Below are 14141 nucleotides of genomic sequence, written 5' to 3'. Positions count from 1 at the left end.
AATGCCAAATAAACCGGCTAAATTTGAGTCCTCAATTTAATGGAACTACTCAAAGAATTTGGGCTAGTTCACCACTCTTGCCTTCCAAAAACATTTTGTTTTTGAAGTGTTGCCATTATACTTTTGTTTTCCTTCTTTTCTTTTTAGCCTTTCTCAATCATATGGGGCCAACACCTCCTTTTCTACCAACATGTAAATATTTGTTTCCCACAGGTCTTTATCCTGGGTCATCTTTTCTTTCTACTCTAAACTCTTTTCTATGTTATCTTATTTACTGGTACAGTTTTAAGTATTATATATTTCCTAATTTTACATCTCCAGTTTGAGCTGCCTTTCTGAGCTCCAGATCATGTCAAATTGTATACTTGACATCACTATTGACTCTTTCTTAAGTACCTCAAATATAACATATCCTAAATTGAAATATGGATATTCTTCCTCTCAGGCCCTAACTCTTCCCACTTCAATCTTTTCCATTGGAATAAATGACAACTTCATGATCCTCCCATTTTTCCATGTTACAAAGCTAGGATAAATTCTTCACATTTCTTTCTCTCTCAGAATCCATATCTGCTATATCACAAAAGGTGTGTAATAGTTCTTAGTAAATCTGTTCACTGCATTTTATTGGTTGGTAACTCCTAAGTGTTCAAGAACTTCCATTGTTGACCTCTTCTAATTCATTGTACCAACAGCAGCTCAAGTGATCTTCTAAAAACCAAAATCTAATTAATTCATGCCTGCCTCTGTTTTAAAACTCTTCAATAGCTACTCATTATGCTTTGAGGTTTTTTATACAGATGTATGCAATTCAGTTTCAGTTTACTTTCCCAGCTTCTTTGCCCCTTGTTCATTATAACACTGTGAATACATAATACTTTCAAATCTTTAAAAAAAAAATATCATTTTGAGTCTTATTCCTTCACTTACATCATCACACTTAATTTATCACACTCGAACTTCATTAATTTGTGCCTATCTCTCCAGTTCAGCAAGAGCACACTGAATTCTGATCTTGTTTTTCAAGGTGATCATTAACCCTATTATTAACCTATCATCTGTTACTTAATAAAAACACTATACCTATACATTCTACCATGTTACTAAAAATATGTTGCTCAAAGACCAATCTCTGAAGTACAATACTCATTACTTCAGACTGATATTAATCTACTGATACCATGTATAAGTTTTCATAATTCCCTATCAGTGAAGCTATTTTTCTTCATATGCCAGGGGGATTGAGATAATAGCTAGTACATTATGCTACTTTTATTAAGTAAATGTCATCAACATTCCTTTATTTTTGCCTCAATAAAATACATTTTTTAAAAATGACAGAAACAGTGTGCTATAAATTTTTCAGATAAGTAAAAATATCCTATTAAAAAACATGAATGACACTTGCTATCATTTTATAACATCATTTGATAACCACATAATTCAAAAATCTAAACTTTAACAGAGATTAAATCTTACAATATAAACTTATGAGTGAATTATTTTTTCACCAACTATACAAACTTCAAGTTTAGAGACATGGGCTTTCTTCAAATTTTAGTAATATAGACTACTATACTTTCTCATGAGGCATCCTATTTTCAGTGAATAAAAGAAATAGAATTAACTCTCAGGTTGTTTACCTTTCAATGGAAGATGCATAAGGGACATCATTTTAACAAAAGCATTGTTCTAAAAGAGAAGAAGCTTATGGGAACAGATGTAGCAGTATTTGAGAAATAAAGGTACTTTAGCCTGAACTTTTGTTTCTGCCAAAAGTGAAATTCACTCAAAGTCCCTCATGTAAGAAGATAATTGTATTCCCACAGGCAACTTGTCATGGACAGACAAGATCACAACAAGTGCAGCTGGGCCTTATTTAGCCTAGAAATAGAAAGTCAGAAACTAAGTCTATTCCCCTTGTCTTTCATTTCTCCTCAATTCTTTAATCTCATCTTCTGTTATTATCCATCTGGCACATGAGTCAACCTGACTGTCATCCTCTATTGTATATCATCAAACACTGACCTTCCACTGACAGGCCTCACTATCTCTTATTTGAAAGGAAAGAAGGGCTTTGGTGAGTCCAGCAAATCTGCAAAAACCAGACAATACCCACCCTTGGCCATGTATCAGTCAATTGGCTGGCTGCCTGTCTTTGAATCAAGTGCCTACGCTAGGCTCAAGCAACTGTTTCTGAGAATCTGGGTGATACATGGTTCTACCCATTTTACATGAATATCAATGGATAGAACATGATAAAGGAAGGGCCTTTGGTCTACCAAAAAGTATCTGGAATAGAGAAAGTTCTAAACTTTTATTGAAAAATAATGAGAGAATTAAGAGAAATTATCTCATTAATTAAAATCAAAGTAGAATTTTGCCTCAATTTTACCTCATTCAGTTTCCCAGTTAGTGACCCTGTAGTTCACGAATTGTACTAAAAGTGCAGCTTAAGTGCAGCTGAGATTTAAGAAAACATATCAGTCTATTAAGTCTAAAAAAAATGTGATTGACCAATGTAGAAAATGTGTACACTCTAAGGATTTTTCATACAGTCACAAGAAATATTTTACAATTTGTCGTTCCAGTGACATGATTTTATAGAATCATGCCACTTTGATATAGAATGTTTCTCCACATCTTTGTGAAGTGGGTGTTCCTCCATCTCCCACCTCACCCCTCCAAAAGAAAAATGGTGACTTAAAAGTTATAGCTTTAACAGTTTAGAAAAGTTTTTGTAGGAAATGAAAGAACACAAGGAATTATTCAATATCTTCATATGATTATACTGAACAATATAACATTTTTTCCAAAGTAGGTGCTAATCTTCTGATGCTCTCACTTATCAAGGTAATGTGATATCCATGTGAATTCAAAGTAGAAACACAATAATTGGTAGCTATTAAAAGGAGGCCAAAATTTCAAGTGGTCCTGACACTATGTTATTCTTCTGAAAGTTATACATGATGTTATGGATGGATGAAATAAAAAGAAATGAGAATATTGACCCTGATCAAAGAATGACAGTTTTTAGCATGGATCATGAACTAAAAAATGAGGAATATAGTAAGTGGAGTTCCAAGTCAGGAACTGTTCTTGTACTTTTTAGTATGTCTTATAAAATAGAACACATAAAACATAAAGCAATGGGAATTACTAATATGGAAAAATGGCACAGAAGCTGAAAAAAAGGAAAATGTGACACATAGTTAGTATAACAAAACATAACTTATTTTAATGAACTGCTTTCCTTCTTATAAAGGAAATATTATAAAAGACCACAAGGCATTGATGAATTACTTCTCATAACTACAAAGGGAAGTGGTATTTCTGGATTATTGCAATGCTGAGCACTTAGAAGCAACAAAGAAATTCCGGTCCAGTGGTAAATGTCTAACAAGCTCATTATTTTTATCTGAGTGAAAACTAAATACCAGAGGGGTATAATTCCATACAATATCTATACTAATAAAAGGGTAATATGCTAATTAGACTGGATAGACTGGACATCTTTCGGATGTCCTTCCGGACATCCTTCCAGACAAAGCCATGGTGACGGGGGCCGAGACAGAGGCAGTTAGGGGCGATCAGGCAGGTAGGCAGAGGTGGTTAGGAGAGATCAGGCAGGCATGCAGAGGGATTAGGGGCAATCAGGCAGGCAGGCAGAGGGGTTAGAGGTGATCAGGCAGGCAAGCAGGTGAGCAGTTAGGAGCCAGTGGCTCCCCTGAAAAGCACTTCCCATGCATGTTTCTCTTTTAATTCTCAAAACCACTCTTGCAAATAAAAGTTATTGTTCTCCCTGTTTTTTCTTTTCGGATGGACAAACTGAGATAATGATTTAGTTATTTATCCAAGATCATAGAGTAGATAAGCAATGAAGCTAGATGGGATGTGAGGCAATCTGAGTCCAGAGGCTTCATAAGTGCACGAACACCTGCAACATGTGTTCAGATAGATGCAGCCAAAACGTCCCTCTGCTACTTGAGACTTGCTGTCCCAAGTATAACCCAAATATGCTGCTGTTTAGCCTAACATAAACAATTGGATATTATGGAATTATTTCATATTATAGTGAAAATGCCCTAAGAAAAAGCACCTTTTTAAAATCTCAACAACATTAACCTTATCAGAACCTCTCCAGCTGATCTGAAGAAAGCAAGCTTTACCAGCCACCAGAGAAGAATCAGAATCAGTGTCTCTGTAGAAGGAGAAAACTAGGTTGTTGGCCATGTTGGAAGTATGTAGTCAGAGTAAAAAGCTTCAAATCTTCAAGAACTTCAAGACATAGGAGAGAGACCCAGATAAACCATGATCCTTACAAGCTATGTATACGCATGTAGCAAAGACAGGAAAGATGCTTTCTGTTTTTAAGCTAATGATATACTTAACTCTCTTCATAAGAGACATCAAATAATTTTAATAAAAATACAAAAACTGTAGTGTGGGGAATAATTTGTGCTTTAATAAATAAACTGTTTATTGAAGGTAGCAGTTAAAATTAAATTTTAAAATCCTAGTTTTAGAATAAAGCAAAAGGAATCAATTTCTATTCACTGTGAATCGTTTTTACATTGTTTTAGTACTGGGTACCACAAAGGGACAAGTTGGATATTCATAGATATCTCTGATGGCAGCATACATAGATGTCACTACAAATACACCATACACCTAATGCTAAATTATCTTTATAGGCCTAAAGCCATGTTTACCATTTTAAATTGTATTTATTATGTTACCTTTGTATTACTACACAACTCTTATGGGGGGATAGAAGATTGTTGGTGAAGTGAAGCATGGATGATATTCAAATAATTATCAATTAGGGTAGAAGGGGCAAATCACTCCTTGCATCTCAGTTTTCTCTTCTCTAAAATGAAGCAGTTGCACTGATCCCTAAGTTAAAGTCTGCCATGCTGTGGAGATGCCCAAAACAGAAAGAGAGGTCACACAAATTACATCTCCACTCAATAAAAGGATTAATCCATACTAGTTCTCTGGGAACACTAGTCATATCTAGGAATGGGCCTGGGTTAATATCAAAAGACAGCTCACTATATAAAAAATTTCATTACTTTGGTCAAATAAGGAGGAAAATAAAGAAAATAATAAGTACCACATTAGGAAGGACCAAATGAGATGGGAGGGGAATGGAAGGAACAGAATAATCAGAATGAGAGAGAGGTTGGTTGACATCACTCTAGCATTATTCATAATAGCAAGTGCCTCAAAATACTACTTGAGTATCAAGTAAAATGAAAGTCACTTTCTGGCTGTTCTGCTCAATCTAGATTTAAAACAAATTGCAGTCCCTTTCATTTAACTAAATTGCTAACTGAAATTACAAAACAGCTCACCTGCTCTAGGTTCAAAAGACATGGCTAGTTACTTACAAGTGTAGCAAAGGGTCCATCAGAGCCACCGTTTCCAACATTGCCAATGTTTAATATTTAAAATTTAACATATTGAGATATCGTGGGCCCCCACTCCCTTCTTGTCATTTTCCATTGTCACAAATATACTTCCCATTTAAACTGAAAATCGGCTTTTTAGATTTTATATATTAAAACATACACTAGCCAAGAGAAGCAACTGAAGCCAAAACGACATTACCTGGAAAATGCTAGTAAGCTATGAGAAATTCTATTCAGCAAATTCATAAAATTTCACTCGATTTTCTTGTTGCATTTCTCACGGTGAACATTTCCAGTAATCATAGTACCCAAGTGAAGGCTTTATATATTAAAAAAAAGTCAAACTGAACACTTTTCATATAATACTATAAAGTTCACAAATGCATTTGAAATACTTCAAAAAGAACTGCCTACAAATGCCTTAATGTCAGTTTGACCTGTAAATCCATTTAGGTATTCAAACAAGTTGACCGTTTTTTTCCTTTGAACAAGTTAGCAAAATCTGTGGGGTGAGGTGGTTCTGCATTAGCCGGAGAAGCAGGTCGCCGTCCATCCTAGCACTTTCCCCAGATGGGTTTTGAAGAGCTGAAAAGCGGGCAGGGAAACGGGAGGGGGGGGGCGCCACTGACAGAGGATGCCACACACCTTTAGGAGGTTTTGCTGTAACATGTGGACAGAATTTTTAGGATCACGCATCACTTTAAAACACCCGCAAATCTTTAAAACACGCCCCAAGGTGATTTTAGCAACTAGAGGACTCTGTCCTGATGCTCTGGAAAGTTCCAGCTCCCTGCAAGTTGGAGACACACAGGCGGTGGGAACCTGGCCAGAACACAGATTGCACTCCCACCTGGTGGCGTCCACATCCTCCACCCGCCCCCCGCCCAGAACTGGGCGGCCAGAGGGACTGACAGGCAGCGCTGAGAAGTGGGCTGCGCTGGTCGCCTTGTGGCCCGCATGGCCCGCAGTCTCAGCCGCCGAGCCCGGTCCCTCGCGGGCCGCCTCCCCCTCAGCTGCCCCGAGGCGCCCCCACCCACCTGGAGGCGCTGGGCCGCTGGGCGGCTGCTCCCGGCGGCTCCCGCTCGCCCTGCCGGGCGCTGCAGGCAGCATCGCGGTGGGTGCTGGAGCCCAGGCGCCTGCAGACAGGTGCCTCCCAGCCCCGGAGTCGCTGGACTTGAGGTTCTTCGCGGGCTGATGGGCTCTGGGCCTCTTCCCTCCGCAGCCGCAGCCGCACCCGCCACAGGCAGCCGGGGCCAAGGTCTGGGGTTACACAGGCCTCAGGGTCGGGTTGGGCTCAGCTCTGCAGGACGCCCGAAGGAAGTGAAACTGCCCAGGGGCTTGCTCCTGGGTCCTTGTAGGCTGGTCTAGTTTTAACGCTCTGGTCCTGTTCTCCTCGCACCTTTCCCCCAGGATATCTTTAAGCTGTGTTACCTGTCCCTGTAGCTCTTCTTGTCCCATTCTAGGTCTCCCACCGTGCCCCCACGGCAGGCAGACATGGGGACAGTAGAAATAGATATGTGCTGGCAAATGGGCGGTAAAAGAGATCTCCAGGCATGGATCTAAAAATTAAGATGTAGATGAAGGTAGTATTTAAAAATGCATACATTTCATTTTGCGTAGACTATCTAGGTTAGATTCATAAAGTGTAAAGGGCCCAAATTAGATAAGGATCTAAGTAGGTACTCTAAACCAGAGTGCTCTCTGTTGCTTTGTTTGCTTTAAAGGCTGAGAAGACTCACAGTTGCCCCAGATTCTTAAAATAAATGTCCCTCTTCTTTCAAAGATCTCTAAATTATCTTATAAAGAAAAAAAGAAGTTGAAGATCAATTTGAAGATTTGGTAATATTCTGTGGTTTAAATGCCCACATTTAACCTGAAAGGAAAAGTAACCTGAAAGGAAGGCTTGTGCAGCAACTATTTATCTCACAGTCTTTTTTAGGTGTACCATGAATACCAAGTATCAAAATGTTAAATATTTTTCACATTACTGGAATTGTTTTATACTTATAATGAGAAAAACTTGGAGAATTATGTAAAATGTCAACAAATTCTGTAAACTATTATAGACATAATCGTTTTCCAAAACTTCCTCTAAACTCATAATTTTAAGTGGATCGCTGTATTTGAAATAATGAAGAAATTTTATCTAATTTCAGAAATAATATATTGACAAGTTTATTGTCTTCTGTGAATGCCTGTTTACTAAGAGCTCTCAGTGTAATAAAGTAAACTCTCAGTCCATATAAAGTCTTGGTCCAATATTTTCAGAAATTCAATAGTTAGGAAAGCATTAACTCTTCTTAAACCAACCCACTGGGGAAACAATGTCTTAATGGATGCATTTGCTAATATATATATATTCATTCTTCACAAAGGATACTTTGACCAAGATTTTGAGGAGGAAGGAAGACATATAAACACTCCAGCTTATACTTCCCAAGTAAGCATCCAAGTTTTCAAAGGCATCCTAGTTAATCCTTTGGAAACACATAATGCTCACTTCATCCATGTAAGCAAAACAACAGTTGATAAGGATAGTCTTCAGATAGTAAATTGTATCTGAAACACATATGGAGCAGTCTTCCTGTATGAAGAATCCTGGACTGGGACTCAGAAGGCCAATGTTGCCATGACGACTCTCCATCTTTCTATCTAGGCAACTGGTGTAATTAATATTTCTATAATCTCAGCTAAGTGAGGAAATTAGAATAATTATAGTCATCTTTGCCAGCTATACAACTTTATGATCCTGTTTCCTATAATACACATAGAAAAAATAAGATTTACATTAGATAGGAAAGTTAAGTATAGCTCCAGATGCTCACTTTCACTATTTACATCAATATGATACGAGTAAATGAAAAATGCAAAGCAAAAATGTGTATAAAATTATGGGTTTTTTTTTAAAAAAAACTATTTTATTTAATAAAGGTATGTGTTAGAAAATCTTTTAAAATCTTCCACTAAAGTTCAAAAATTATCCTAACTATATATTTGTTTGGGTACTGAATGAGAACAAAGTTCTTGTTCACAAGTTATGAGGTAGTGTTTCAGCTCATGTACTTATTTATTCTTTTGTTTCATTAGTTGTTGCTATGAACAGCTACTCTGGTTTTGTTTGTTTATTTTTAAGTGATCAATGTGCCAAGCACAATGTTTCACAATGTTCATGTCATTTTGTTTTCAAAATCATATGGTTTTAACCATAATTTACAAGTGCGGAATCTGGGTTTTAAAAGTTTTAAGTGACAGAGCTGGAATACAATCCTCAATTTGACTCCATAGCCTGTCTTCCTTTCAAGGTCGCATAAAGTCATTGCTAAAGATTTCATGGACACCACAGGCAATTTTTTATCTATACACATATAAAAATTGCTTTCTTTTGTACCCACTTTCCCATAGAGCAATAATCTCATCAAAATGAACATTCATATTTTTTAAAATAAGCATGAACTGAACTCATAACTCATTACAATGTTGGTGCTATTTGGCTGAGGATATGTAGACACTGTTTTCACAAAGAAAGGAAAATGTGTGGAGATGACACACACACACAGATGTGGTGACTTAGCCTTACATGTGTTGTAAGTTTTCCCATGCATGTATGAAAAGATATTTTAGAAATATTTTCACTCATTTTGGTTTTGTTTCTCAGTGTCAACATCACCTTTAGTCACAGTTGACTTTATTTTACCCCTGCTTTTTCCCTTAAGGAAAAGATACTGTCTGAAATTCTGAGTTATTTCTGGATTCTTGTTCTTAGAGAGGAGGCACTTCGTAATTCTCACTCTGAGATACTTTTCAGGCCACCCGCAACCTGTAATTGCAGGCTTCTGATATTAACTGTGTTATAGAAGGACAAAAAATGCTAGCCACAGTTGGTTTCTTGTTTCTCAACATACCAAACTCTTGGATCCATTGACTTCTTGCATATTTTTTCTAGCACCATGTTGATGACCTCAATATTATTTCCCACTTTGTGGAGATTATAAGAGCCCCACAGTGAGTCTGTGTTCCAGTAAGTGGATGGCTAAAGTTGCTCACTGTTGCCTTGTTGCCATAACCGATTCCTTGGGCCCCACGCATAGGTGGATTATTTTGCTAATGCTGTTGGTTTTATTTCTGCTTTTAAATTCTGTTCTTTCCTGAAGGATCAATGTATTATACAAGTGAAATCATATTTTGCTTTTTCCTGGCTATTTATTGTTGGAGAATTTTCCTCTTGAAAAACATGTCCAGATCTTTATTTATTTATTTTTTAATTCTTTATTGTTTAAAGTATTACACCAGTCTCCTTTTTTCCCCTTTGAATTCTTCCCTGTCATTCCCATCCCCCAGCACATGCCCTCACCCCACTACTGTCTTTGTCCATTGGTTATGCTCATATGCATGCATACAAGTCCTTTGAAAAGATATTTTTAAAATATTTTGATCTCTTACCTCCTCACCCCCTACCTTCTCTCATGGGTTGGACGGACAGTCTGCTCGATGACATGTCCAGATCTTTAGATACTGGAATTATATTATTCTCACAGTTATTATGCTTTTTATTTGCTAGTTCAAAATTAGACCAAATACTGGAAAGGTTTGAAGGAAATTCCTAGCAATACTATTTTATTATTGTTACTGGGAGGCTTTCTTCATTTTCTCACCCTTTCTCAGATTTAACTGAATTTTTTAAATATTAATCTATGTAATGGGCCTTGTCAATATATCCACATCCTAATCCCCATAAGCTGTGTAAATACTACCTTACATTACCTGGAAGCTGGAATTGAGTTAAGGATGTTGAAATGGGAAGATTATTTTAGATTAACTGCCGGGGTCCAGCCCCAGTGGGCCAGGGATTCCCAAAGGTGTGGATGGAGTCGGCGAAGAATGATTTACAGGGAGACAGCGTTCAGAGGATCAGCATAGCTCTCTTTACTCTCTGTGGATCTTCCCTGTGCCTGGCAGAGGCCACAGAAAAAGATGCAGAGGCAAGCTGAGTTTGATACCACAACTAGTTTATTTTATAGTCAGAGGTAAACAAGGTAGTTGTTACCATAGTTACACTGTTCTTGTGAGTTTCACTTTTTTTGGCAGCACTTGCTGCACCTCCCTCAGCCATTAGCTTCCCAGATAAGATCTAAGGAGCGTCATAAGGTCAAGCCTAATTATGCTAAGAAGATTGTGCCCTCTAAACTGGGACTTGTTTGTGACTTTGCCAACAGGTCAGTCCAAGGCTTAACCCTATAGCCGCGCCCCACAATTAACCAAGTTGGCCAATGTGATCACCAGGGTACTTATAAAATGGAGACAGGAAAGTCAGAGAAGAGACGTGATGAGGAAGCAGAGATTATGGAGTAATGCGCTTTCAATGTTGAGAAAGGGCTACAATCCAAGGAGGCTTCTAGAAGCTGGAGAGGCAAAGAATGGATTCCCCTGCAGAGCCTCCCGAGAGAACCAGCCCTGCTGAAACATTGACTTTTAGCCTACTGAGACTGATTTTTATCTTCTCACTTCCAGAACTGTAAGAGAATAAATTTGTGTTGTTTTAGACCACTGAGATTGTTGTAATTTATTACAGCAACAATAGGAAACTAACACATAAACTTTCCAGTGATAAATTGAGTGTTAGGGGAAAGTCATTAATGAGAATTTTTTTACATTCTTCTAAATAAACATATAGAAGAGAATATTCAATTCCCTTTAGCATTAATTTTCTAAGTCTCTGTGGAGCAACAGCTCACTGTTAATTGGTGGTTATAGTAGCTTTTTGATATTCCATCCTGCGGGCTGTTTGCATTATGTACTTGCTTCTGTTCTCTAGTGATTGAGTAGAAGTGCTGAATCTTCTCTTTTCTATTAGATTGAGGGTGACTTGTCGAACTAACCAAGTTTTCTGCTGATACTGCAGCTGACACCACCCCTTCTGTACCCCAGCTTGTGCTAACAAGTGACAGGGAGTTTGCTCAGTAAATCTGAGTTTTAACAACTAATATTATAAAACGTTTAAATGCCAAGAAAATCCAGAATACCCCATCTCTCTTTTTAGTTGTTTTGACTTTCTTTGGGAACTCTGGTAATTTTTTTATATTATTATCCTGTAATTACTGATTTGATTAAGATTTCAGCCCCCACTCCCTACCTGACATGTAATAACGTTTTCCTTCATACCTAATTCACCACAGGTCTCTCAATATCTGAACCTGTTGGCTTCACTCCTCTACAGGATGGATAAAAGGTAACATTTCTCATCCTGGTGGGTGTTCCCAGTGGTTAGAGGCTGGGAGTGAGTACTGAAGGGTTGTGGGTTCAATTCCCAGTTAAGGGTATGATCCCCGATGTGAGAGGCAACCACCAGTAAGTAGGTGTGTGTGTGTGTGTGTGTGTGTGTGTGTGTGTGTGTGTGTATCTCCCTCCCTCTGTTCAACTCTCTTTAAAAGTCAATGGGGAAAAAAAATCCTCTGGTGAGTGTTAGCAACAAAAAAAAGAAAACACTTATTTTCATTATTCATTTGTTAATTCATTCAAAAAGAATTTACTAAGTACCTACCATATGTAAAACACAGTGCAGGGCACTGAATATATAATGATAAAAAGACACAGTCCTTGCTTCCATAAAGTCTGCTTTCTAGTCCTTCTGCTTTAATTTGGTGGAGAATTGTATAAGATAAAGAAATACTAAATAGATCTGTGGCAGTTGAAAAATACCTTTGGACCATTGGATAGATCAAGAATATTCTTGTAAGTAATATGGTTGTGTGGGCAGTTTTTATTATAAATAAGTCATGGTAAAGAAACTTTGAAATTGAGAATGTTTGAAACTAGAAGACAGCAACAGGAAGTGGTTGGAGAAAAATTTCAACAGGAAGAGAAGCAAAGATAATGTATTAGCCATTGGTATAACTAAAGTGTAACTGCTTAGGGCAGGTTCTAAGAATTGTGCCCCTTGACACAATTCAAAAATTGGGAGAGAATAGAGAAGGTAGTTTTTATATCTATGACACAATTTCATAGGCTAGTGAGTAGGCTGTTCACAGTTTAGAGAAGAGAAAAAAACATAGACATTTATTTAAGGCAAATGAAGTGAGTTTCTTTTTAAAATCCAGATCTTCTTGGACTATGACCTGAGAAGCAAAAGTCATGACAGTCGATGTCTCACTCAAAGAAGAAAAAGAAGTTAGAATAATGGACTCTGCAAAGTACTAAAAAGGGAATAAGAATAGAAAGCAACAATTTGTGGTGAGAATTCTCGCTAAAAATAGGAGTTTTCATTTCCCAAAAGCAAATCATAGAAATGTTTATAACATGAAACCAAAGCCAAGAGAACAGTATCTGAGAGTTCATTTTACTCCTTTCCTGTGGCTGGTTTAGCGTTCATTTCCCACCTTTTGAGAGACCAGCTGTGTGGTATCAAACTGTGAGTTGTGGTATCAAACTGTGAGTTGTCTATGAGATTTCAGAATACAGGCCCCTCAGTGGCACAGCCTCTGTACTCTGCTGCAGGCTTCATGTAGAGTCCATGGAGCCTGAGCCTTTGAGGAATGCTGGGGGAAAGCACAGGCCATCCTTATTGGGACCAATAAAAATACTTCTTCATGAAGATCTCCTAGAATAAAAAATATCATGTATGCTTTTGAAGGAAAGGGAGGGCATTACTCAGGGGTGAGTTCTTTGTAAGTCTAGGTCAAATATATGTAAGAGAGGGATGTTTAAAACTATTTTGAAAAGAGTTAAGAGTTTAAGTCATGGGTATGGCTATCTCCCAGGAGGTAGCTTGACTAGCCGCAAAAACTGAGAAAGTAAAGGGAATAGTGAATTTGTGTAATGGCTAGAGATGTAATGGGAGAGCACTTCAAAAATTGTGGCTGAGAAATATGCTTAATCTTGTGAGTACCACTGAAACTATTTTGTATACATTTTTTTTTGTTTTTACATTTAGGGTCAATTATCCCTACTCTTGACCAATTTAAACTAATTAACATACAATCTCTAAAGTCATCTCAATTCATGAAAAGGCAAGTTTTCCTTGGTACATTGAAGCCATTTTCACAAGTGAATTCCATCCTACACTAAAACAAACAAAACATGATAATAGATCAAGAAAGCTATTGTAGCATAAAGCTAAATATGTGATTTTATTTTCTAAATCTTTACTGTAACTTATTCATCATTGTAATACCCTTAGCAAGATGATTTTCTTTTTCAGACTTCTGCCCTTGAAACTCTACTTGAAGTGGATAGATGTCAACTATATTGACAGGTTCCCTTTTATATCTTTCATATGAAGTAAAAAGGGTTCTGATTTCCATGAGAAGTAGATTGCAATTTCCATCTTGCCAGCCATTTCTTTTTTATCAGATATATTGCCTAGAAGAAGAAACGGAGAAGCTACATGTGGGGAAAGCATGTGATTTTCTTCACCCTTTGCAGAAGTACATATTATGCAAGGGTCTGCATAGTTTCCTGTCACACAAGCATGACCAGTGAGGATAAGAGTCATTAGGGTCCTTTCTATTCCAAGGAGGAGGCCCATCTACCTAACTCAGGGGTGGGCAAACTTTTTGACTAGAGGGCCACAATAGGTTCTTAAACTGGACCGGAGGGCCGGAACAAAAGCATGGATGGAGTGTTTGTGTGAACTAATATAAATTCAAAGTAAACATCATTACATAAAAGGGTACGGGCTTTTTTTTTTTTTTTTTTTTAGTTTTATTCATTTCAAACTGGCTGGATCCGGCC

The 14141-nt window shown here is 37.5% G+C and overlaps 1 protein-coding gene across 2 annotated transcripts in view; it reads right to left on the bottom strand.

Moving 5' to 3' along the window:
- BANK1 (B cell scaffold protein with ankyrin repeats 1) overlaps positions 1-6777 on the bottom strand; it is a 336360-nt gene extending 329583 nt beyond the window's left edge. For both annotated transcript variants that reach the window (XM_036340817.1, XM_036340827.1), the window contains exon 1: positions 6452-6777. In XM_036340817.1, the coding sequence (XP_036196710.1) occupies positions 6452-6524 (73 nt within the window). In that variant the 5' untranslated portion in view covers positions 6525-6777. The remainder of the gene's footprint in view (positions 1-6451) is intronic.
- Positions 6778-14141: the final 7364 nt, after the last annotated feature.

This window comes from Myotis myotis, unplaced genomic scaffold, assembly GCF_014108235.1.
Source record: "Myotis myotis isolate mMyoMyo1 unplaced genomic scaffold, mMyoMyo1.p scaffold_m19_p_1, whole genome shotgun sequence".
NCBI classification, from domain to species: Eukaryota; Metazoa; Chordata; class Mammalia; order Chiroptera; family Vespertilionidae; genus Myotis; species Myotis myotis.
This window is presented reverse-complemented; position numbering and strand designations above follow the sequence as displayed.